The sequence below is a fragment of the Hevea brasiliensis genome, chromosome 7 (assembly GCF_030052815.1).
Source record: "Hevea brasiliensis isolate MT/VB/25A 57/8 chromosome 7, ASM3005281v1, whole genome shotgun sequence".
In the NCBI taxonomy this organism is placed as follows: domain Eukaryota; kingdom Viridiplantae; phylum Streptophyta; class Magnoliopsida; order Malpighiales; family Euphorbiaceae; genus Hevea; species Hevea brasiliensis.
In genome coordinates, this window is record NC_079499.1 from 19,783,460 (window position 1) to 19,801,907 (window position 18,448).

At 31.4% G+C, this 18,448-nt stretch overlaps 1 protein-coding gene across 5 annotated transcripts in view; it reads right to left on the reverse strand.

The window, feature by feature from the left end:
- LOC110641022 (proline-rich receptor-like protein kinase PERK15) overlaps window positions 1–18,448 on the reverse strand; it is a 41,754-nt gene that overhangs the window by 7,866 nt on the left and 15,440 nt on the right. For 4 of the 5 annotated variants that reach the window (XM_058150053.1, XM_058150052.1, XM_058150054.1 and 1 more), the window contains 2 exons: window positions 9,232–9,317; window positions 8,975–9,119 (listed from right to left, as the gene is read on the reverse strand). In XM_058150053.1, the coding sequence (XP_058006036.1) occupies window positions 8,975–9,119; window positions 9,232–9,317 (231 nt within the window). Of the gene's footprint in view, window positions 1–8,974; window positions 9,120–9,231; window positions 9,318–11,023; window positions 11,111–18,448 lie in introns of those variants that run through there. The other variant, XM_058150055.1, reaches the window with a different exon arrangement.

Consider the following 18,448-nt stretch of genomic DNA (forward strand, 5'->3'; position numbering starts at 1 on the left):
AGACAAGAGTCCAATTTGGACTTCACAAAACTAATTCCTATTCCAATGTGATTTTGGATTTCTACCAAATTAAGTAAACTTTTTTTTTTACTAATCTTCCTAAATTAATTCTATTACTACTCTTCCAATTTAACTATAAATCCTAATTCCAATTCAACTTGGATTTTAACAATCTCCACCTCTAAGTCAAATGGAATTAGTTTTCATAACTTCTGCTAATGTTAATTTTCTCTTGGGTACTTTCTTAAGCTCTTGATTATTAACATTGCCCATTGCCTTTACTTGCATTCTTCCAATCAATGTGCTTCCTTCTAATTTGTAGAGATTTTTTACTCTAAGTTTCTCGCCCTTCATGATTACAAGAGTAACTCAGTTAACTCTCATGACTCCATCATGAATAGAGCACCCATAACCCAAAGAATCTAGTTTATCCAAAGAAATTAAGTTCCTTTTGAATTTAGGTACATACCTCACTTCATTAAACAATTTCACACGATTACCATGTAGCTTGATCTTTACTCTACCAACAACTTCTACTTCCATCTTTTTTTCATTGGCTAGCTTCACTTATTATCCTTTCTTCTCTTCAATTGTATCGAACCACCTTTCTTAAGCAAATATGGAATGGGCAAGCAAAATCCATTAACCACTCATCTTGTAATGGATCCTTTGTCTTTTCCTCATCATCATTCACATTCAAAATATCATTGTTAACACCATCATCAATCAATTGTAGCAGTTCCTTTTTTTTTTCTTTTTTGTGACTCTTCCTGAATTCTTTCATCTTCTTACAAGTGTATTGAATGTGGCCCTTCTAATGACAATAGTAGCATTCTCTATCTTTAAGGTCTATTCATAGTCTCGAGCTCAATTTACTATTTCTTCTCAAATGGTTTCCACCTAGATTGCTTTTATCACGACTAGAACTAGTAATAAAAGGTCCACCATCATTTTTACCACTTGTCTTCTTGAACTTCTCATTATTTAAAATAACTACAACAACTTCCTCCGCCTTCAAAGTCTCCTTCCTAACTGTTAAGGCTATTACCAAGCTTTTATAAGAATGTGAGAGAGAGGTTAGGAGCAAGAGGGCTTTATCTTCATCATCTACCTTCACACTAACACTGGCCAATTGGATAATTAATTTATTGAATTTATTGAGGTGATCTCTCACATCACTACCTTCTTCCATTCTAAGTTGGTACAACTTCTTCAAGCAAAAATGATTTATGAGTAACTTTGGCATGTATAAGCTCTCTAATTTCTTCTATGAAACAACTAGTGAAGTTTTTTCCAAAACATTATACTTCACATCAGAGGGCTAACTTCAATCCAATTGTACTCACTACCCTTTGTTGAAGTTCCTTCCAATCATTATTTTCGCAGTCACTGGTTGCTTCTCGTTCAATGATTTGATTAATCCTTTTTGAACAAGGACATCCTTCACAATGCGTTACCAAAAACTAAAATTATTTTTTCCATCAAATGGATCCATCTCAAATTTTATACTGACCATCTTTACAATCTTGAACCACAAATTTGATACCACTTGTTATGAAAATCACACCCACATAAATTAAAAAATAAAAAATTTAATGTTATTTGGTGTAAGCATACTCCACCAACAAATCCACTATCAAGGAAAATTAATTATGCACAATAATAATTTTTCTCACCCTAAAAACACTCATAAATACAGCAGCTCAATTTCCTCATAGCTTATAACACAGCTACTCTGCACTCATCTGTGTGTTACAGCAAACACTCAAGAATTCAATTAATTTCAGTGGCCTTTAATACAACTAAAACTTCTCAACTTTGTTGTGCCACTTCACTCACAACACAAGTAAAGCCACGTTATCATTTTATAGCTACTTGACAATAGTCTAATTTGGACTCCATAAAACCACTTTCAATTCCAATACAACTTTAGACTTCTACTGAATTAAATAAACTTTTTCTTTTTTTTCATTTTTTACCTCAAACGAAGATCATTAGTGTACCTAGTTTAAGTTAAGAGAAGATCAAGGAAGACCAATGAGCTTCAACACCTAAGAAGTATTGAATATCTCCAATTTAATATCAAAAGTCTGGGAAATGGTGGCAATAAAAGCATGAAGAGTAGAGGCATTGCTCCTATTGAGTAGAATATCTTAAACATACATAAGAAAAAGGAGAATGTCATCAAAGCCCCCCAGCTCCTCTCTAGCATGGCTAGGCTCACGAGACTTTACTCTCCCTCTTTTCTTATTGCCAGCCTGCTCCTCTCCCATAGGAACAGCTCCACTACCATTAGGGATCACTAGTTCTTTTAGTAGAAGCTCCTATTCATGGAGAGGAAAAAGCTATCATTATAGATAAAGTTTGAGATGCTTGAATAGCAATTAGCACCCTAGCCTGGAGTGCGCTCTTTTGTGCTTTCGACCGATCAAAAAAGGGCAGGGTTTTATGCGTGTTAAGGTCTTCCTGGATATTCGCTCACCACTTAAAATATGGAAACGCATTAAAACACATGGTACTGAATCTGTAGTTGTCCAGTTCAAGTATGAACACTTATCTACTTTTTGTTTTGTATGTGGTTGCTTGGGTCACTCCCAAAACTTCTGCTCAAAGATTTTTTATTCTCGAAAAAACTCTGGGTCCTGTGTCTAAAAAGTGCATCTCTTTATATGCCATTCCTACTTTCTTGGTAGTTATAATCTATTAATATGTTAGAGGTTAGTTCAGTCTAAAAGGCTAGTTTGAAACCCGAACTCGCTAAGGTTCACACACTTTTATTTCTTTATGAAATTACAAAGTAAGCTTCCAAGTCAGGCACTTGTGCTTGGTACTAATAGCCTATAGAGTATAGAGGAAGGATGGCGAATGAGAGGTAGGAAACCCCTTGACTTTCTACTATACAGTAAAGCAGAGAAACTAGAAGTGACCCAAGAATAATAGGCATATGGAGCATAAGAAGGCTCATGAAGCATAAAAAGGCTCTTATATGTGTACGTATGTATGTATGTATATATGTTAATACATATGCATATATATATACATATACATATATATATATAAGCTGGTCCTCTCTCTATCCATAAGGACACACACATACACACACACACACACACACACACATTCTCTTTCCTAAAGTTAGAGATATTAGGGTCATCCCAGAAAGTCTTCCATTACTAAAGTTTTGTGTGTGAATCAAAAAGGGTCAAGAGGGAGAAATTAATTTATTGAATTAAAGGATCTCTCTCAATTATTACGATGGCTCAATTAAACTCCACATCAAGTATGCTTTCTAGATTTGTGAGAATTTATTTGTTCAAGATCCATTATTAGGGTGATAGTTGAATCTTATGTTTATAATTCATATTATATTTATTATGGTTATGGTATATTAAGAATTATTTTTTACATGTGGCATCAGAGCCCTAGGTTTTGAACAATTAAATTTCTTCATCAAATTTATGATGATGAACATGATGTTAATGTTCTTATTTGTTGTAAAATATGGGTAGAATTAAAGTGTAGATCATGTACATATATATATATGACACACACACACACACACACACACACACATATATATGTATGTATGTATGTATGTATGTGTGTGTTCTTTTGGGTAGAGAGAGGACCAGCTTATATATGTATACATACATGTATACATATATAAGCTGGTCCTCTCTCTACCCATAAGGACACACACATTCTCTTTCCTAAAGTCAAAGATATTAGGGTCATCCCAAAAAGTCTTCTATTACTAAAGTTTTGTGTGTGAATCAAGAAGGGTCAAGAGGGAGAAATTAATTTATTAAATTAAAGGGTCTCTCTCAATTATTATGATGGCTCAATTAAACTCCACATCAAGTATGCTTTCTAGATTTGTGAGAATTTATTTGTTCAAGATCCATTATTAGGGTGATAGTTGAATCTTATGTTTATAATTCATATTATATTTATTATGGTTATGGTATATTAAAAATTATTTTTTACATGTGATATCAGAGCCCTAGGTTTTGAACAATTAAATTTCTTCATCAAATTTATGATGATGAACATGATGTTAATGTTCTTATTCGTTGTAAAATATGGGTAGAATTAAAGTGTAGATCGTGAAAGTTTTATGATTAAAGTTAATGTTTATAATAATAATAATAATAATAATAATAATAATAATAATAATAATAATATAATTTGACCTAATTAAGTTTTGGGCATGAGGATTATTAACGCGATAAAAAATCATGTTACAAAGAGATTTAAATTTGAGATCAAGTTCTCTCAAAAGAAAAAAATTAAAAGAAACAAAAAAAAAATTATGTTTTCTACTAAATCTAATTAAGATTTGTAATTAAAGCTAATGAATGAACAAATATTAGATTTATTAACATGCATAATTTATATATGTGTCTTATGATATTTGTTTTAGTTTGTTAGTCACCAAAGTAGCCAAACTAAAATAAAATAAAATTAATAGTTTGTTAGTTACCAAAGTGGCCGAACTATGAATGATGTTTACATGCATATAAAAATTATCAATTATTTATAGATGCGTATGATGAAAAATGGATTAATTGATACTCACTAATTATCTAAACTTAAGGATTTTACTCAAAAGTAAATCAATTATTCTATGAATAGTGAGAATTATGAGGACAATAATATTTTATCAAGTATATATTGGATGTTCAAAGACAACATTTATATTTGATATAAGTTAATTATTGTCTAATCAAGTTTAAAAGCATTTAATTTAAGATAGTATATTATAGTATATACACAAAGTAGAACTGTAATATACTCTAATTGTTAAAGTTATCTAAATTTATTTTGAGCATATAAATATAATATTGCAGCTGTTTCTCTTCATTCATAAGCTTAATCTATTATTGTTTTAATGGGTTGAACTTCTTTGAAGGGTGTGAGCAAGTTAAGTTCCATTTAGGTGCCTTGGACCTTGACTTAGCATTATTGAAAAGGTAACTCGCTACTTTTATGGATACAAGTAGTGAAAAAGAGAAGTTAAACCATAAGCAATGGGAATAATTAAATAAATTAAGCCTTATATTTTTTTGCGAATGACTATTGCCAACAACATTAAGACTACAATTTCACAAACTAAAAATGCAAAAGAATACCTTAAACTTGTGAACTTTAAATTTATGAAATATATGTTCCATTCTGAAGTTAAGTCACTTACTAGTACTCTAATAGAATAACTCACAATTATGAAGTATGATGGGTCGAAGAGTATGCAAGAGCAAATTATTGGAGCAAGTGATATTGCGACAAAACTGGAAACCTTAAGGATGACAGTTGATGATTCCTTCTTGGTATAGTTCATTCTTAACTCATTATCTCCTAAATATGGGCTATTTCAAATTAATTACAATACTATTAAGGATAAGTGGAATGGTAATGAATTGGCTAGTAAGCTAGTTTAGAAGGAAACAAGACTGAAGAATCAAGGAACTCATTCCGACATCATTATCGGTCAAAAAGCTTATGAAGGACTTAAAGTTAAAGCCTATAAGTTTAAGAAGAAAAAGAAAGGATCTTCAAATGTTACCTAAGCTGAGGAAGAGGATCTTCAAATGTTACCTAAGCTGAGGAAAAGGAATAAATGGTAGTAGGACACTATCAGAAAGATTGCCTAAAAGATATAATTTGATTTGAAAAGAAAGGTAATCTTTATGCTACTGTATGTTTCAAATCTATTATTTATGTATCCAATGTGATAAAAGGATTCCTTACGGTCCAAATTGAAAACTCAACTACAATTTCCTATTTATGGGGAATCATATGAAGGCTCCAATTAAAGGCATAGAGACTTACCGTTTGGTCTTAGATAATGGCTATCAACTAGACCTATTACAAACCCTGTATGTGCCTTCAATTTCTAGGAATGTCATTGTTGTTTAAAACTTGATGAATTTGGGTTCAATGTTAAGTTCGGGCATAGATGTTTTAGTTTATTTAATAATAATGATAATTCAATTATAGTTTTTAGAATTCTTACTGATGGTTTATATAAACTTAAACTTGATGATAATTTTGTTGAATCCTTACCTGTCACTTATAGCAATATTGGAATTAAGCATATTAGAATAAATGAGAATTTTGCTTTCTTGTGGCATAAGCGTTTAGGTCACATATCCAAAGAAAGATTAGAAAGGTCAATAAAGAATGGCATTCTACTGAGCTTAGATATTACTGATCTTGATGTGTGTGGATTGCATTAAGAGAAAGCAAACCAAACACAATAGGAAAGAAGCCACAGGAAGTAGTAAGCTTCTTGAAATAATACACTAACATATGTAGGCCTTTTGATGCCCCATCTTTTGGTGAAGGAAAAAAAAATACTTTATCACCTTTATTGATGATTTTTCACATTATAGACATATTTAATGAAAAATCTCGATCAATAGATATACTAGAAGTTAAGGTTGAAAGGTAATTAGATAGAAAGGTGAAAATTATAAGGTTAGATAGAGGTGGTGAATACTATGAGAAACATAATGAATTAGGACAATATGCCCTGATCCGTTTGTAAAGTTCTTAAAAAGTCATGGCATATGTGCATGGGGTGGCTAAAAGGTGAAATCAGACTTTAATGGATATAGTTAGGAGTATGATGAGTAACTCTTGTTTACCTATATCTTGTGGATATACTTAAAACCACTATATACTTTTTAAATAGGGTTCCTAGTAAGGCAGTCTCAAAACACCTTATGAATTGGAACTGGAAGGAAACCTAGTTTAAGGCACTTATATGTTTAGGTTGTTGAGTGAAAGCAAGAATTTATAATCGACATGAAAAGATATGATATTCTCGAATGATAAATGGATACTTTACTGGTCATCTAGAGAAATCTAAAGGGTATAGGTTTTATATTCCAAACCAAGTCTGAAAATTGTGAAAACTGATAATGCTAGATTCCTTGAAGAATGGTGTATAAACTTAAGAAATCAATATATAGACTTAAGTAATCTTTCCACTAGTGGCATATTAAGTTCAATGATACCATAAAGTCTTTTAATTTAAAGAAAAAGTCATTGATTGATGCATATATCTTAAGATGAGTGGGAGTATGTTTATTTTCTTAATTCTGTATGTTGATGATATCATGCTTACTGCAAATGATTTGAGCATACTACATGAGACTAAAGATTTTCTCTCAAAGAATTTTGGAATAAAGGATATAGGAAAGGCATCCTTTGTTAATGAAATAGAAATTTTTCATGATATATCACAAGAACTGTTAAGATTGTTTCAGAAAGCCTATATTGATAGAATTCTAGAGAGTTTTAATATGCATAAATGTTTAGTACAATGAACTAAAGATTGATATGGAATGTAGAAAGGGGGCAAATGTAGTCTTAATAAATGTCCAAAGAATGATATGGAATGTAAAGAAATGAAATCAAGTCCTTATGCTTCAATTGTGGGCAATTTGATATATATACTTATACCTGCACAATTCGTTATCCTAGAATTGATCACTAGAAAGCTACAAAGAAAGTTTTATGGTACTTGCAATGAACTAAAGATTTCATGCTCACTTATAGGAGATCAAATCATTTAGAAGTAGTTGGATACTTAGATTTAGATTTTGCTGGATGTATTGAAAATAAAAATCTATTTTGGCTACTTATTCCTATTAGCTGAAGGAATAGTATCATGGAAAAATACCAAAAATAATCATTCATTACTTCATCTATTATGAAAGCTGAATTTGTAGCATGTTTTGAAGTTATAATTTCTACATTATGGATGTGGAATTTTATCTCAAAACATGAGGTAGTCAACACTATTAACAAGCTGCTAAGAATTCATTGTGATAATTCCACAGTAATATTTTATCCATAAATGACAAATATACCAAAGGTACTAAACATATGGAATTAAAGTATTTTGTCATTAAAGGAGGAAGTTTAGAAACAAAGAGTATATATGGAGCATAATAGTATTAATCTCATGATAACAGATCCTTTAATTAAGGGTTCACAACCTAAGACATTTAAAGAATATTTTCTTATAATGGGTCTTGGTTGTATTAACATATAATGTATTGGCTTTGACACTCTGAGCTCATTGACGTGTTTCTGATATACATTAAAGTATTTCCTATTTCTTATTATTGTGTACACATAATTCTTTGAGTGAATGATGATAGGAAAAGTCTTTTAACACATTATTGTGGACCATGATGTGATATACATATATCTATTATAAACCTACTATGGTAAATTGCTAGTGTTGTTGGTATATGGAAGGAAGCATATGATTGAATAATGTACAACCACGATAATCCATACTTAAGTAATTTATTATGGGAAGGTAATTATGAAGTACATTATGAAAATGATTTGTTTATTCCCTACCCACCTAATCTTTATATTATTAAAGTTTATATTACTTAATTATCATGCCAAGTGGAAGAATATAAGATTTTTGCTGGGTAATTAATATTACCATATGGGCTAAAATCAATTCCTTTAATGTGGCCCAATATTAATTGATATAATATAAATCCTAATTATACAAGGATTACTTTAATTAAAGTAAATTACTTGATGGACGTACTAGTCCTCTCTCTACCCATAAAGACACACACATTCTCTTTCATAAAGTCAGAGATATTAAGGTCATCTTAAGAAAGTCTTCCATTACTAAAGTTTTGTGTGTGAATCAATAAGGTTTAAGAGGGAGAAATTAGTTTATTGAATCAAAGGGTCTCCCTCAATTATTACCATGGCTCAATTAAACTCTGCATCAGGTATGTTTTCTAGATCTGTGAGAATTTTTTTGTTCAAGATCTATTATTAGGGTGATAGTTAAATCTTATGTTTATAATTCATATTATGTTTATAATTATTATGGTATATTAAGAATTATTTTTTACATATGATTCAACCCATTTTGTCATTAACAACTACAATAAAGAATATTATTTTGGATGGAAGAATAAATACGTACCCAAATGGACAAGTTAGTGTCAACACCGTCTTTGTTTTCAACAGCTTGCTTGCCAGTAATCAATTCCAGAAGTACAATACCAAAGGAAAAAACATCGGACTTATCAGTAGGTTGCTTATCTTTGATATACTCAGGCGCTAAACAACTGCATGCACTCGGACAAAATGTGCATAAGAATATATTGATAATCAAGAATTTCTGCTAAAATGTAAGGAGATGCAATCATGCAAAGCTAACAAATAGAAAACATATCTTACCATAAAGTTCCTTTCAAACTATCAACAGCAGAATTATAAGACCTAAAAGGGTGCAAATTCTCTTTGGCTAATCTACAATCTGAAATCTGAAATGAAAAAAATGATATAAGTATATTCATCCTGTCATGTAACATAAAATCAAAAGACAATAGAGCCTAATTAAATAATTTATGTTTCAAATTGAGTTCACACTTATTACCAATATCTTTCAAAATGGCAATATTAAATTGAAATTATAATTGCACTCAGTTGATTTAAGTTAATCAACGGGCTTTGGCTATTTTCTTTTAAGGGCCCTAGTTAAGTTTGGCTAAATGTAATCTTAATTTATTGAGTTACATAATCCTATTAAAATTTTAAAAGTTAGAGGTTAGACTCAACTGGAGATTTATTATGAATTTCAAATTAAACATTTTAAGTTAATTATGTAAAATAATATATATTAATATCGATTAATTTATTTATAGTAATCTAATTGCCAAAAAAAATTACATAATATAAATTTGTTTGAAAGATTTGATTCTAATGAGAAATATAAAAAGTATCATCCAGAAAATGAAATATATAAAAAAAATAAGTAAGATGGTATAAATAAATACTACATAGAATAAAAGTATATCATGATTGTTAAATTTGTGACTCAATCCTAGTGGATTTGGAAGACATCTTTTCCAAATTTGAGAAGAAGAAATATTCCTCAATAGAATGGAGTAATATTTCCTATATAAAGTAAAACTCCTATTATAGTATTATTTCTAAGTTGAGTTGGATTCCTAATTAGATAAGGATAAAGGGGACTAACAATATAAATAAGAGTATTATGAAGAGGTTATTTGGTTGTTGCCCATTATGGAGAGGGGCTCTTGCATATTGAGAAAAGTTTTGGCTTAAGGTAGAAAAAGGACATAGCCCAAGAGAAATGAACTATTATCCATTGTAATTGTAGACACCTTTTATGGTGTTAATTAATGTAGTTAAAGCAATATATATATAGGGTTATGTCAAAAGGAGAATGAGAGAGACTAACTAAGGGTGTAATTGGATTAAAAAGTAGATAGCTTTGAGCTTGTAATTGATGATTTATTTGTTGACGATAGTAAAAAAAGGCATGCCCGTGGATGTAGCCCTATGTTGAGAGGATAAATCATATATATGCTGGTAGTTTATGTATTTATTTTTTTATAGTTTACACACTTCCATGATGCACAATTATATATAATATTTGTGTTTATAGTTTTATACCATTAGAAACATTAATTGATTCTCCTACACTTAAAAGTCAAAAAAAAAGCACAATAACTTCACTTTATCGTACTCATTCAATATTGGGGCAAGTTTGGTAAAGAAAAGAAATTTATCCTAAAGTTGCACATAGGTCAACTCTTTCTAAAAATCTTGATTTTAATGTATTTTTAAATTTGGAGAAACTATTCTTTTACTACTTTAGTTGATTTAAATATTTTTAATTAAGTCTTACTGGCACAATTTAAATATCTTAAATATTTTGTGGAAGTAAATAAAATTGTTTTAGTTGTAATTTAAATCACCCTAATGGGAGAAGGGAGGAGAGAGAGAGAGAGAGAGAGAGAGAGAGAGAGAGAGACATAGATAGGAAAAGAATGGAAAAAAATAAGAAAAATGATCTAAATATAACAATTTGGGTTTAATCTCTATTGTCACTCACCTTCTTCTATTTCCACATACATCCTTCCCACCTCCATCAATGTTTTTCTAAATATCAAAAGGCAATGATTGCAAAGAGAACCATGGAAAAAAATGCAAAAAACTAAAACTTAAATTTTGGAGCCTAAAAATTTTCACCATATCTCCCTCCTATGGCAAAGTTAATAAGCACTGACCAAAGATCCATCTCTGTTGCCTATATCACATAAATCAAACGTCAATAGTTTTAGCCTTCGAACCATTTCAATTATGTTATGCCCAAATGGCCAAGCCAATTTGTGATTTAAGACCACCACTGTAATCTTTGCAATTTCAACTATGTTTACAGATCAAATAAGTGAATTTTCATTACCGAAAAAATTTGGAGACCCAAAAATGGCTAATACATTTCAGTGAGTTTTCAATTCCTTTTGGTTATATTTTCAAATAACTAATTGCATATGCTTACTCAGTTTAGTTTAGGCTTTATTTAGGTAATTTGGATTGGCAAAATTTCACTAACACCTGGTGTAATACCCCTCATCTAAGTTAGATGGATCCATACTAGGAGATGAAATATTCCCTAAAGTCTCAAGGGAAGGAAAAGTCCAAAAGAGTTGGGTTGAGACAGAAAACAATTAAGAAGGTATATCCAAACAAATTCGATCATCGAAGTCTACAAGTTCACTCGCCAAAGTTGCTTAGAACTAGGTATAAAACCTAAAAATTAAGGCTTTCCTTTAGTCTCTTCTTTCATTTTCTCCACCTCTCTCTCCATTTTTCCCATCTCCCTCTAGTACCTCAACCCTTACAACCCAAACAACTTATCTTAACTCATTGAAGGAGAATTACCTCCAAGGCTTTAAAAAGGGTAAATATACCCTTTTTTTTTCCTCTCTCAAGTAGTTTGGAGAAGAAATAGTGGAAACTCCTCCTTTTGGAAACCCTGGCTACTTAAGCTAAGTCCTAATCTCCTTCTTCTTAGTTTATTTTAAGTTTTAGAGTTTGTATTTTATAATGAGTTGGTTTGAAGTTATTTTAGGGTTTAATGTAAAGTATAAAATATTAAATTTAAATATATAGATGTAAGTTGATTGAGTATGGTCTTAGTTGTTTAAGGTTTAAGAAATCCCAGGTTGAGTGGCCAAAACATGCATCTTCAACAGTCAAAAGATGTGAACAGTCACATAAATAGTGCATGCCAACTTTGGCCACCGAACATGCTCAGTTTGAGAATCTCAACTTTAATTGAATCTATTTAAATCTATATTTAAGAACCTACAAATCCCTTTCTTTATATATATGAAAACAAGACATAGCCTAAAGTCAAGGGATCTAAGTGTTGTCTAGAAATAAGTGATATAATAGAGTCCAACAAACCAAGGTGAGTAATTAAATTATTTTATCATATTCCATGCACGTTTTATGCATCATGATAGTTATATGTTTTATTGTGACCATAATTACATTATTGTTTATATAGTAATGCATATCACAAAGGTGTTGCATTATTACTTTGTTATTATGGTAATTCATGGATAACCCACTAGTTCTCAATGGGAAAGTAAAGAAAAAGGAAAAGGCATGTAAGCATGCATATGAGCTTACGTGGTATTATATGGGATGTCTAAAAGCAATTCTATGTCTTTGGCTTTATGGTGTCTAGTAAGGCAATTATGTATCTTTGGCCATATTTATTTGATATGATATGATAAAGGAGCTCCTATAATGGGCCAGAATATTAATATGATATGGATGAGGGATCCATTAGTGGCATGAATTTCCTTAACATGACTTATTTGCGCTATGAGAACCATCATATGATTATTGCATTTGCATATGCTTTCCTTAACATGACCTATTTGTGCTATGAGAACCATGTGATTGTTGCATTTGCATATGCTTGAATATAATTGTTTTATTGTACGTTTTCTCCCTAAGTAGGCTTTTACTCACTGATCCTCTAACTCACACCCCTTCTTTAATTCTCACCTTGCCCCCTCCCCCACTTTAGGGACAAGTATAGAAGATACAATAATAGGTTTTGCTAGCTATGTTCTAAACGTTGTTACCTTTAAGAGGAAAATTTGGTCAATCAAATTTAAGAGTTCAAAATTGACCAAAATGAGATAAATTGAGTTAATGAAGTTAGATTAGTTTAATTAATTGTGATTAAAAAAATTAAACATAATTAAGAAAAAGTCAAATTCAAATGATGAAGAAAGACTACATATTTACAAGTTTGTCATTCCACATATTTACCAAAATGCCATTAATGATTTAATGGGGATAAATATTAAGAAAAAAGAAAAAAAAATCACATCTTCTTCTTTCTTCCTTGGTGCCGTCCACCTTGCTCTCCTATTTCCTCCATTTTCATTTCTTCAACCTTTGATTCACCTTGATTTCTTTACATCTATCACCCCTAATAGCCTAATTTAGTTAAAATTTGGTGGGAACACATCATGGAAGCAAGAAATTTCAAGTATTAAGAGGGGTTTCAAGAAATTCAAATTGAGGAAAATTCAAGGAGGGACCAAAAGCTTGATTGAAGTTGATTAGAGTTGATTTTGGAAGCTAAATTGGTAGGTATACCCTTGATCTTCCTTGAATTGTGATTTAGGGTTTTTGAGTAAGTAGGTTCTTCATATGAAGCTTAATTAATGTTATTAGGTATGTATTATGACTATTTGAGGTGCCTTTATTAAGAAACATTAAAGATTTGGAGGGAGAATTAAGTGAATTGAAGTGACAAGTATTGAATCTGGACAGCTTGAATCCAGTGGGATTATTTGCTCATAACTTGAGCTATACAACTCTAAATGATGTGAAACCAATGAGAAATGAAACTTAAGATAAAATACTAAAACTTTCATGCAGAACACTTGACCTAAAAATGGCCGGAAGGTACCTCAATTAGGGCTAGAATTTGGTAATGCAAATCCAGAACCTGGAAAACTAACCAAATCAATAGTACTTACTTAATTGAGTATAACTCACTCTACAAAACTCCAAATTAAGTGATTCTTGAACCTGTGTAATTTTGAGACATAAGGGAATAATTTATATGAAGATCATAATGCCAAATTATGGTTGCAACCTACCCAAAGTAGCTAGACAAAGTAGGTCCAAAAACCTGACTGGATTCTGAAACTGACCTGGAAACTTGAGAAATTATCACCTGAATAGTTTTGGCAAAGTGACCATAACTTAAGCTACTAAAATGCAAATTAGATGATTCCAAAGCCAAAATATACATAAGATATAGAACTACAACTTTCATGTTTTGACTAAGACCCAAATGTAAGGGTAAATTGGTTAAAATGTTAGAGTAAATCAGAACATTAGAACTGAGAATTTCCTGCAACTCAGTAATTTTGCCCTGTGACCTATATATAGTTAATAGAGCATAACTTTCTTTGTACATCTCCAATTGAGGTGCTACAAAATGATTTGAAAACTTAAGACAAAGGCCTAAAACTTTGTTTAATAGACTGATACCAATTCTGAGCATAAAGTGCTCGAATATCGAATGTAAATTTAGGTGAAAATTTGGAAAACCTGAGAATAGCAGGGTAATATACCTAGGAGTAGTACCTAGTATTTTGATCATAACTGATGATCTAGACCTCCAAATAGAGTGAGTCAAAATGATAATTAAAGCTAAGACATAAAGGAACAATTTTCATGAAGATTACTTTGATAAATTATGACTGGAAATGGACTAAAATTGAGTTCCAAAGTTAAGTTCCAAAGCTGCCCTGAATCTGAATTAGTTAAATTGTGTAGTTATCTTAGGAATTCATTAGGAATTCATTTGATTGGCTATTGATGAAAGTTAGAATGAGTATTAAAGCCTTAAAAATTATGTATTTTCAGTGGAGAAGGAAACCTTGAAGTAAAAGAGGGAATTGGTCAATAGGAGAAATTAAGACAAGGTTTGTGCACAACTTTGATTTCCTTTTGTTTTAAAATTTGCAAATGAAATGAATGGACCTGATATAAGCCAAATATGATTTTATTTTGAATTTAAGAATTATTTTTATTACTTTGAGAATAGTTGAATCTTGAAATGAATTTACTATAGTATTGAAAGGCGGATGTTTGGCCAATATTTTTATTGCAGCAAGGGGGTAGCCGGATTGAATGCCTGTTAGAAGTGTTTTGAGAAATTGATGTGTTGCCAACCCTATATATAGATTTGTGATTATTTGAAATGTGGTTATTTGATTTAAAATGTGATTATTTGAATGAAATTTGTTTTAAATTTATTTTGAAGCCACAGTTGGCGTGGTAGATTTTGATTGTGTCCCTCATTAGTAACGATTAGTGAGGTGAGATTGATTATATTTGTGTCCCTCATTAATAAAGGTTAGTGGGGTGAGATCAGATGGATGAACTCATATTACTAGCTAGCCTTTGTCCCCCAGTAGTAATGGCTATTGGGGTGAGATAGCTTTGTCGCAATGTACAACATGGCATTGATCGTGAAATTTTGTGTCATGGCTTAAACTGTATAATTGTTGGCACTAATGATTTGTGAATGTTTTGATAAATATGTTGTCGAAAACAAATAATTGGTTGGTGATTGGAAAATGTATATTGGTTTCCTGATTCATGGAAATTTGAATATCTCAAATATTTTGGTATGATTTGATAAATTGTCTTTTATATTAAGTTTTAAAATTTATAGTTGTGCACCACTGAGTATTGTTACTCAGCGATAGCTATTTCTATGCTGTCGCAAGTAAAGGAAAAGAGAAAGTAGTTGAGTGAGCGTACTAGAAGTTGGATTCAGTTAACAAGCGGGTATATTCTAGGTATACCCTTGTAAATTATATTTTGATGTAAATTATGGCTATATGTATGTAAGAATATTTGAACCATTTTACAATACTTGGAGAAGATTCAATGAATTGGTAGAGCAATTTGCCAATCATAGTCTTTCAAATTATGAACTCACTTTCAATTTCTACAATGGTCTGGAAGAAGTGACAAGGAATTAGGTAGATTATGGAGCTTGGGCTACTGGTGATCACGTTCTTCAAAGAAACCATGAGGATGCCATTCACTTGCTAAATGACATGGTAGATTTTGATTACCATTGGTATTGGGATCTTTTACTGAAGGGTTGGAGTCACCAATATCCCCCACACATTCATCAACCTAATATTTCACATCAACCATTCGAGCTACAATTAGATGAGAGAGTGGGACTTGAAGAGATGGTAGCTCCATTGGAAAATTTTGACAACCAAATGATGAACAATGAGCTATCACTTTATGAGGAGGAATCGAACGAACAAGGTTGGGAAAATAAAGAAGCTTCATGGGGATTTGAACTTATAGAAGAAGTTGAACTTCAAGAACAAAATTTCTATAAAGATGACTTACCAGTAGAATTTCCAGAAGAACAGGAGTTACTTGAAGAAGAAGTGGAACCTAAAATTGAAGAAAGCAATTCCTTTATTAATGGAGGGTCATTGGAAGAGTGCTTACATGAAGACAAATCAAAGATGAAGGTGGTGGATGAAGAAATAGATGAGACTATCAATTTAAGTTCACTAATGATGTTTACACATACACCACCAGAAGACCTTTTTCTGTCATAGACACCTCCTACATCATCACATATCCTCCATGAGCTAAATCAGTCCTTTTCCCAAGCATATCACTCTAAGCCATGTGTTGTTCGCTCTACGTGCAATCTTATTTCAGATCTTGCCAATCTTGAGGGTACCACAAATCAAGACCCATATGTGGTGTTACATGACAACTACTATGGGCAAAAATCGCATTTTGATCTATAATTCTAAAAAGGGTCAAGCTAATGACCTTAAATTAACACTTCTTGGAAGGCAACCCAAGTTTTAAATTTAATCTTTGTATTTGTCTTTTTTTTTTTATCATCCTCCCAAACTTAATTTCGATGTTTGTTCACTTTGTAGGTTCAAGAAACACTTAAAAGGAGCAATGGAGATCAAACTCACAAATCTTCAAGGGAAGGCACACTTTAAGGGGGAGTATTCTATATCTATTAGCTTTTCCTTATTATTACATTTATGATGTTGCTCTTAACCTGATTGTGCTATCTTAATGACATTGAGGACAATGTCAAATTTGAGTTTTGGGGTGCATTTCATGCATTGCATTCATATATTGCATCTCATTCTGCATCACCTTATTATGTCTATATTATATCAAAAACCTAAAAAAAAATTTTGCAAATTTTGAAAATTCTGGACTTTTTCAAAAGACTTTTAACTTAGAATTATAACTAAAACCTTGATGAACTAATGATTGGACTCTTTGGGAAAGAGGAATGAATGTAACTGAATGGGCAAAAAGGCTTCAATATGTTGTTTGTGAAAAACTAAATCACCTAAGTGGAGTTAAACTAGTTAAACCCCTTCATATCCACAAATTTGTCACGTTGAACTTGCAAAATTAGGAGAAATTTTTAAAATACAAACAAACTTAAAAATGCCTCACCAGCTCTAGAACATATCTCTTAGACCTATCAAGGCGAAATCCTAGCATATGCTTGATGAAAAGATGATTAAGGCATGCTTTGATATAGCCTTACTAAGCCTTAGCCAACCCTAATTAAAATATATATATCCCTTGTAGCCAACTTGAAGCCTATATTTATCCCTTAGAATTTATTGCTTACCATATTATTTACTTAGCCCCTAGCCTAAATACCTACCCTACCCTTTTGAGGAAGCTAAATGCATAAGTAAAAAGTATATTAAGTGTAAAAAAAAAATGAAAAGAGGATGTAGAACTCAAGAAAGAGTGCAAGTGTGCAATTAAAATCAAAGAAAAATTTACCTTTCCATCCCAGCAAAAGTAAGGAGAGAACAAAAGGGACATAAAAAAAAGAGAGAGAGAGAAAAAAAAAAAAGAAGTCTCAAGATAAGTATCATGGAAGTATGCTTGGCACTATAAAAACCAAAAGTCCCTCCTCACCATACAAAATCAAAAGAATAAACTTAGTATACTTGGTATTTTATACATACATGTTATCCTCATATTTGCATTCCCTAAAAACCTTTCATTGACAACCAAACCATTATCTGTTTAGCCCTATTACAATCCTTTTAAAGACCTTTTGATCTTTTGAAAAGTGTATGCTACATTAGTGGAGATAGAAAATTGAGATATGCCTATAGAGTTAGAATTGAGTCACTTCATCGCAATTATCCACAATAGAGACAAATTTGGGGAAGTAAGTGTTTCTGAAGTCTATCCTGATAAAATAGGTTATTTGTGACTTATTAATGGCCTTGCAATGAGGAATAATTAGTTGAAGTACCATGAAGGGTTGAGGTTCTAGCGGGCAACTGTTGAGGTCCCTATGCCTTGAAAGTAGGAATTGGTATGAAGGTTGAAGAGTGTCTAATTATGTGCAAGTTAAGTTTTTTATTTTGTTTCTAAGTACCCCAATGAGTTTTATAAAGCTTTGTTTTGCTTGAGGACAAGCAAAGGTTTGAGTTTGGGGGTATTTGATGAAGTCAAATTATATAGACATTTAAGGTTAACATTGATTGTA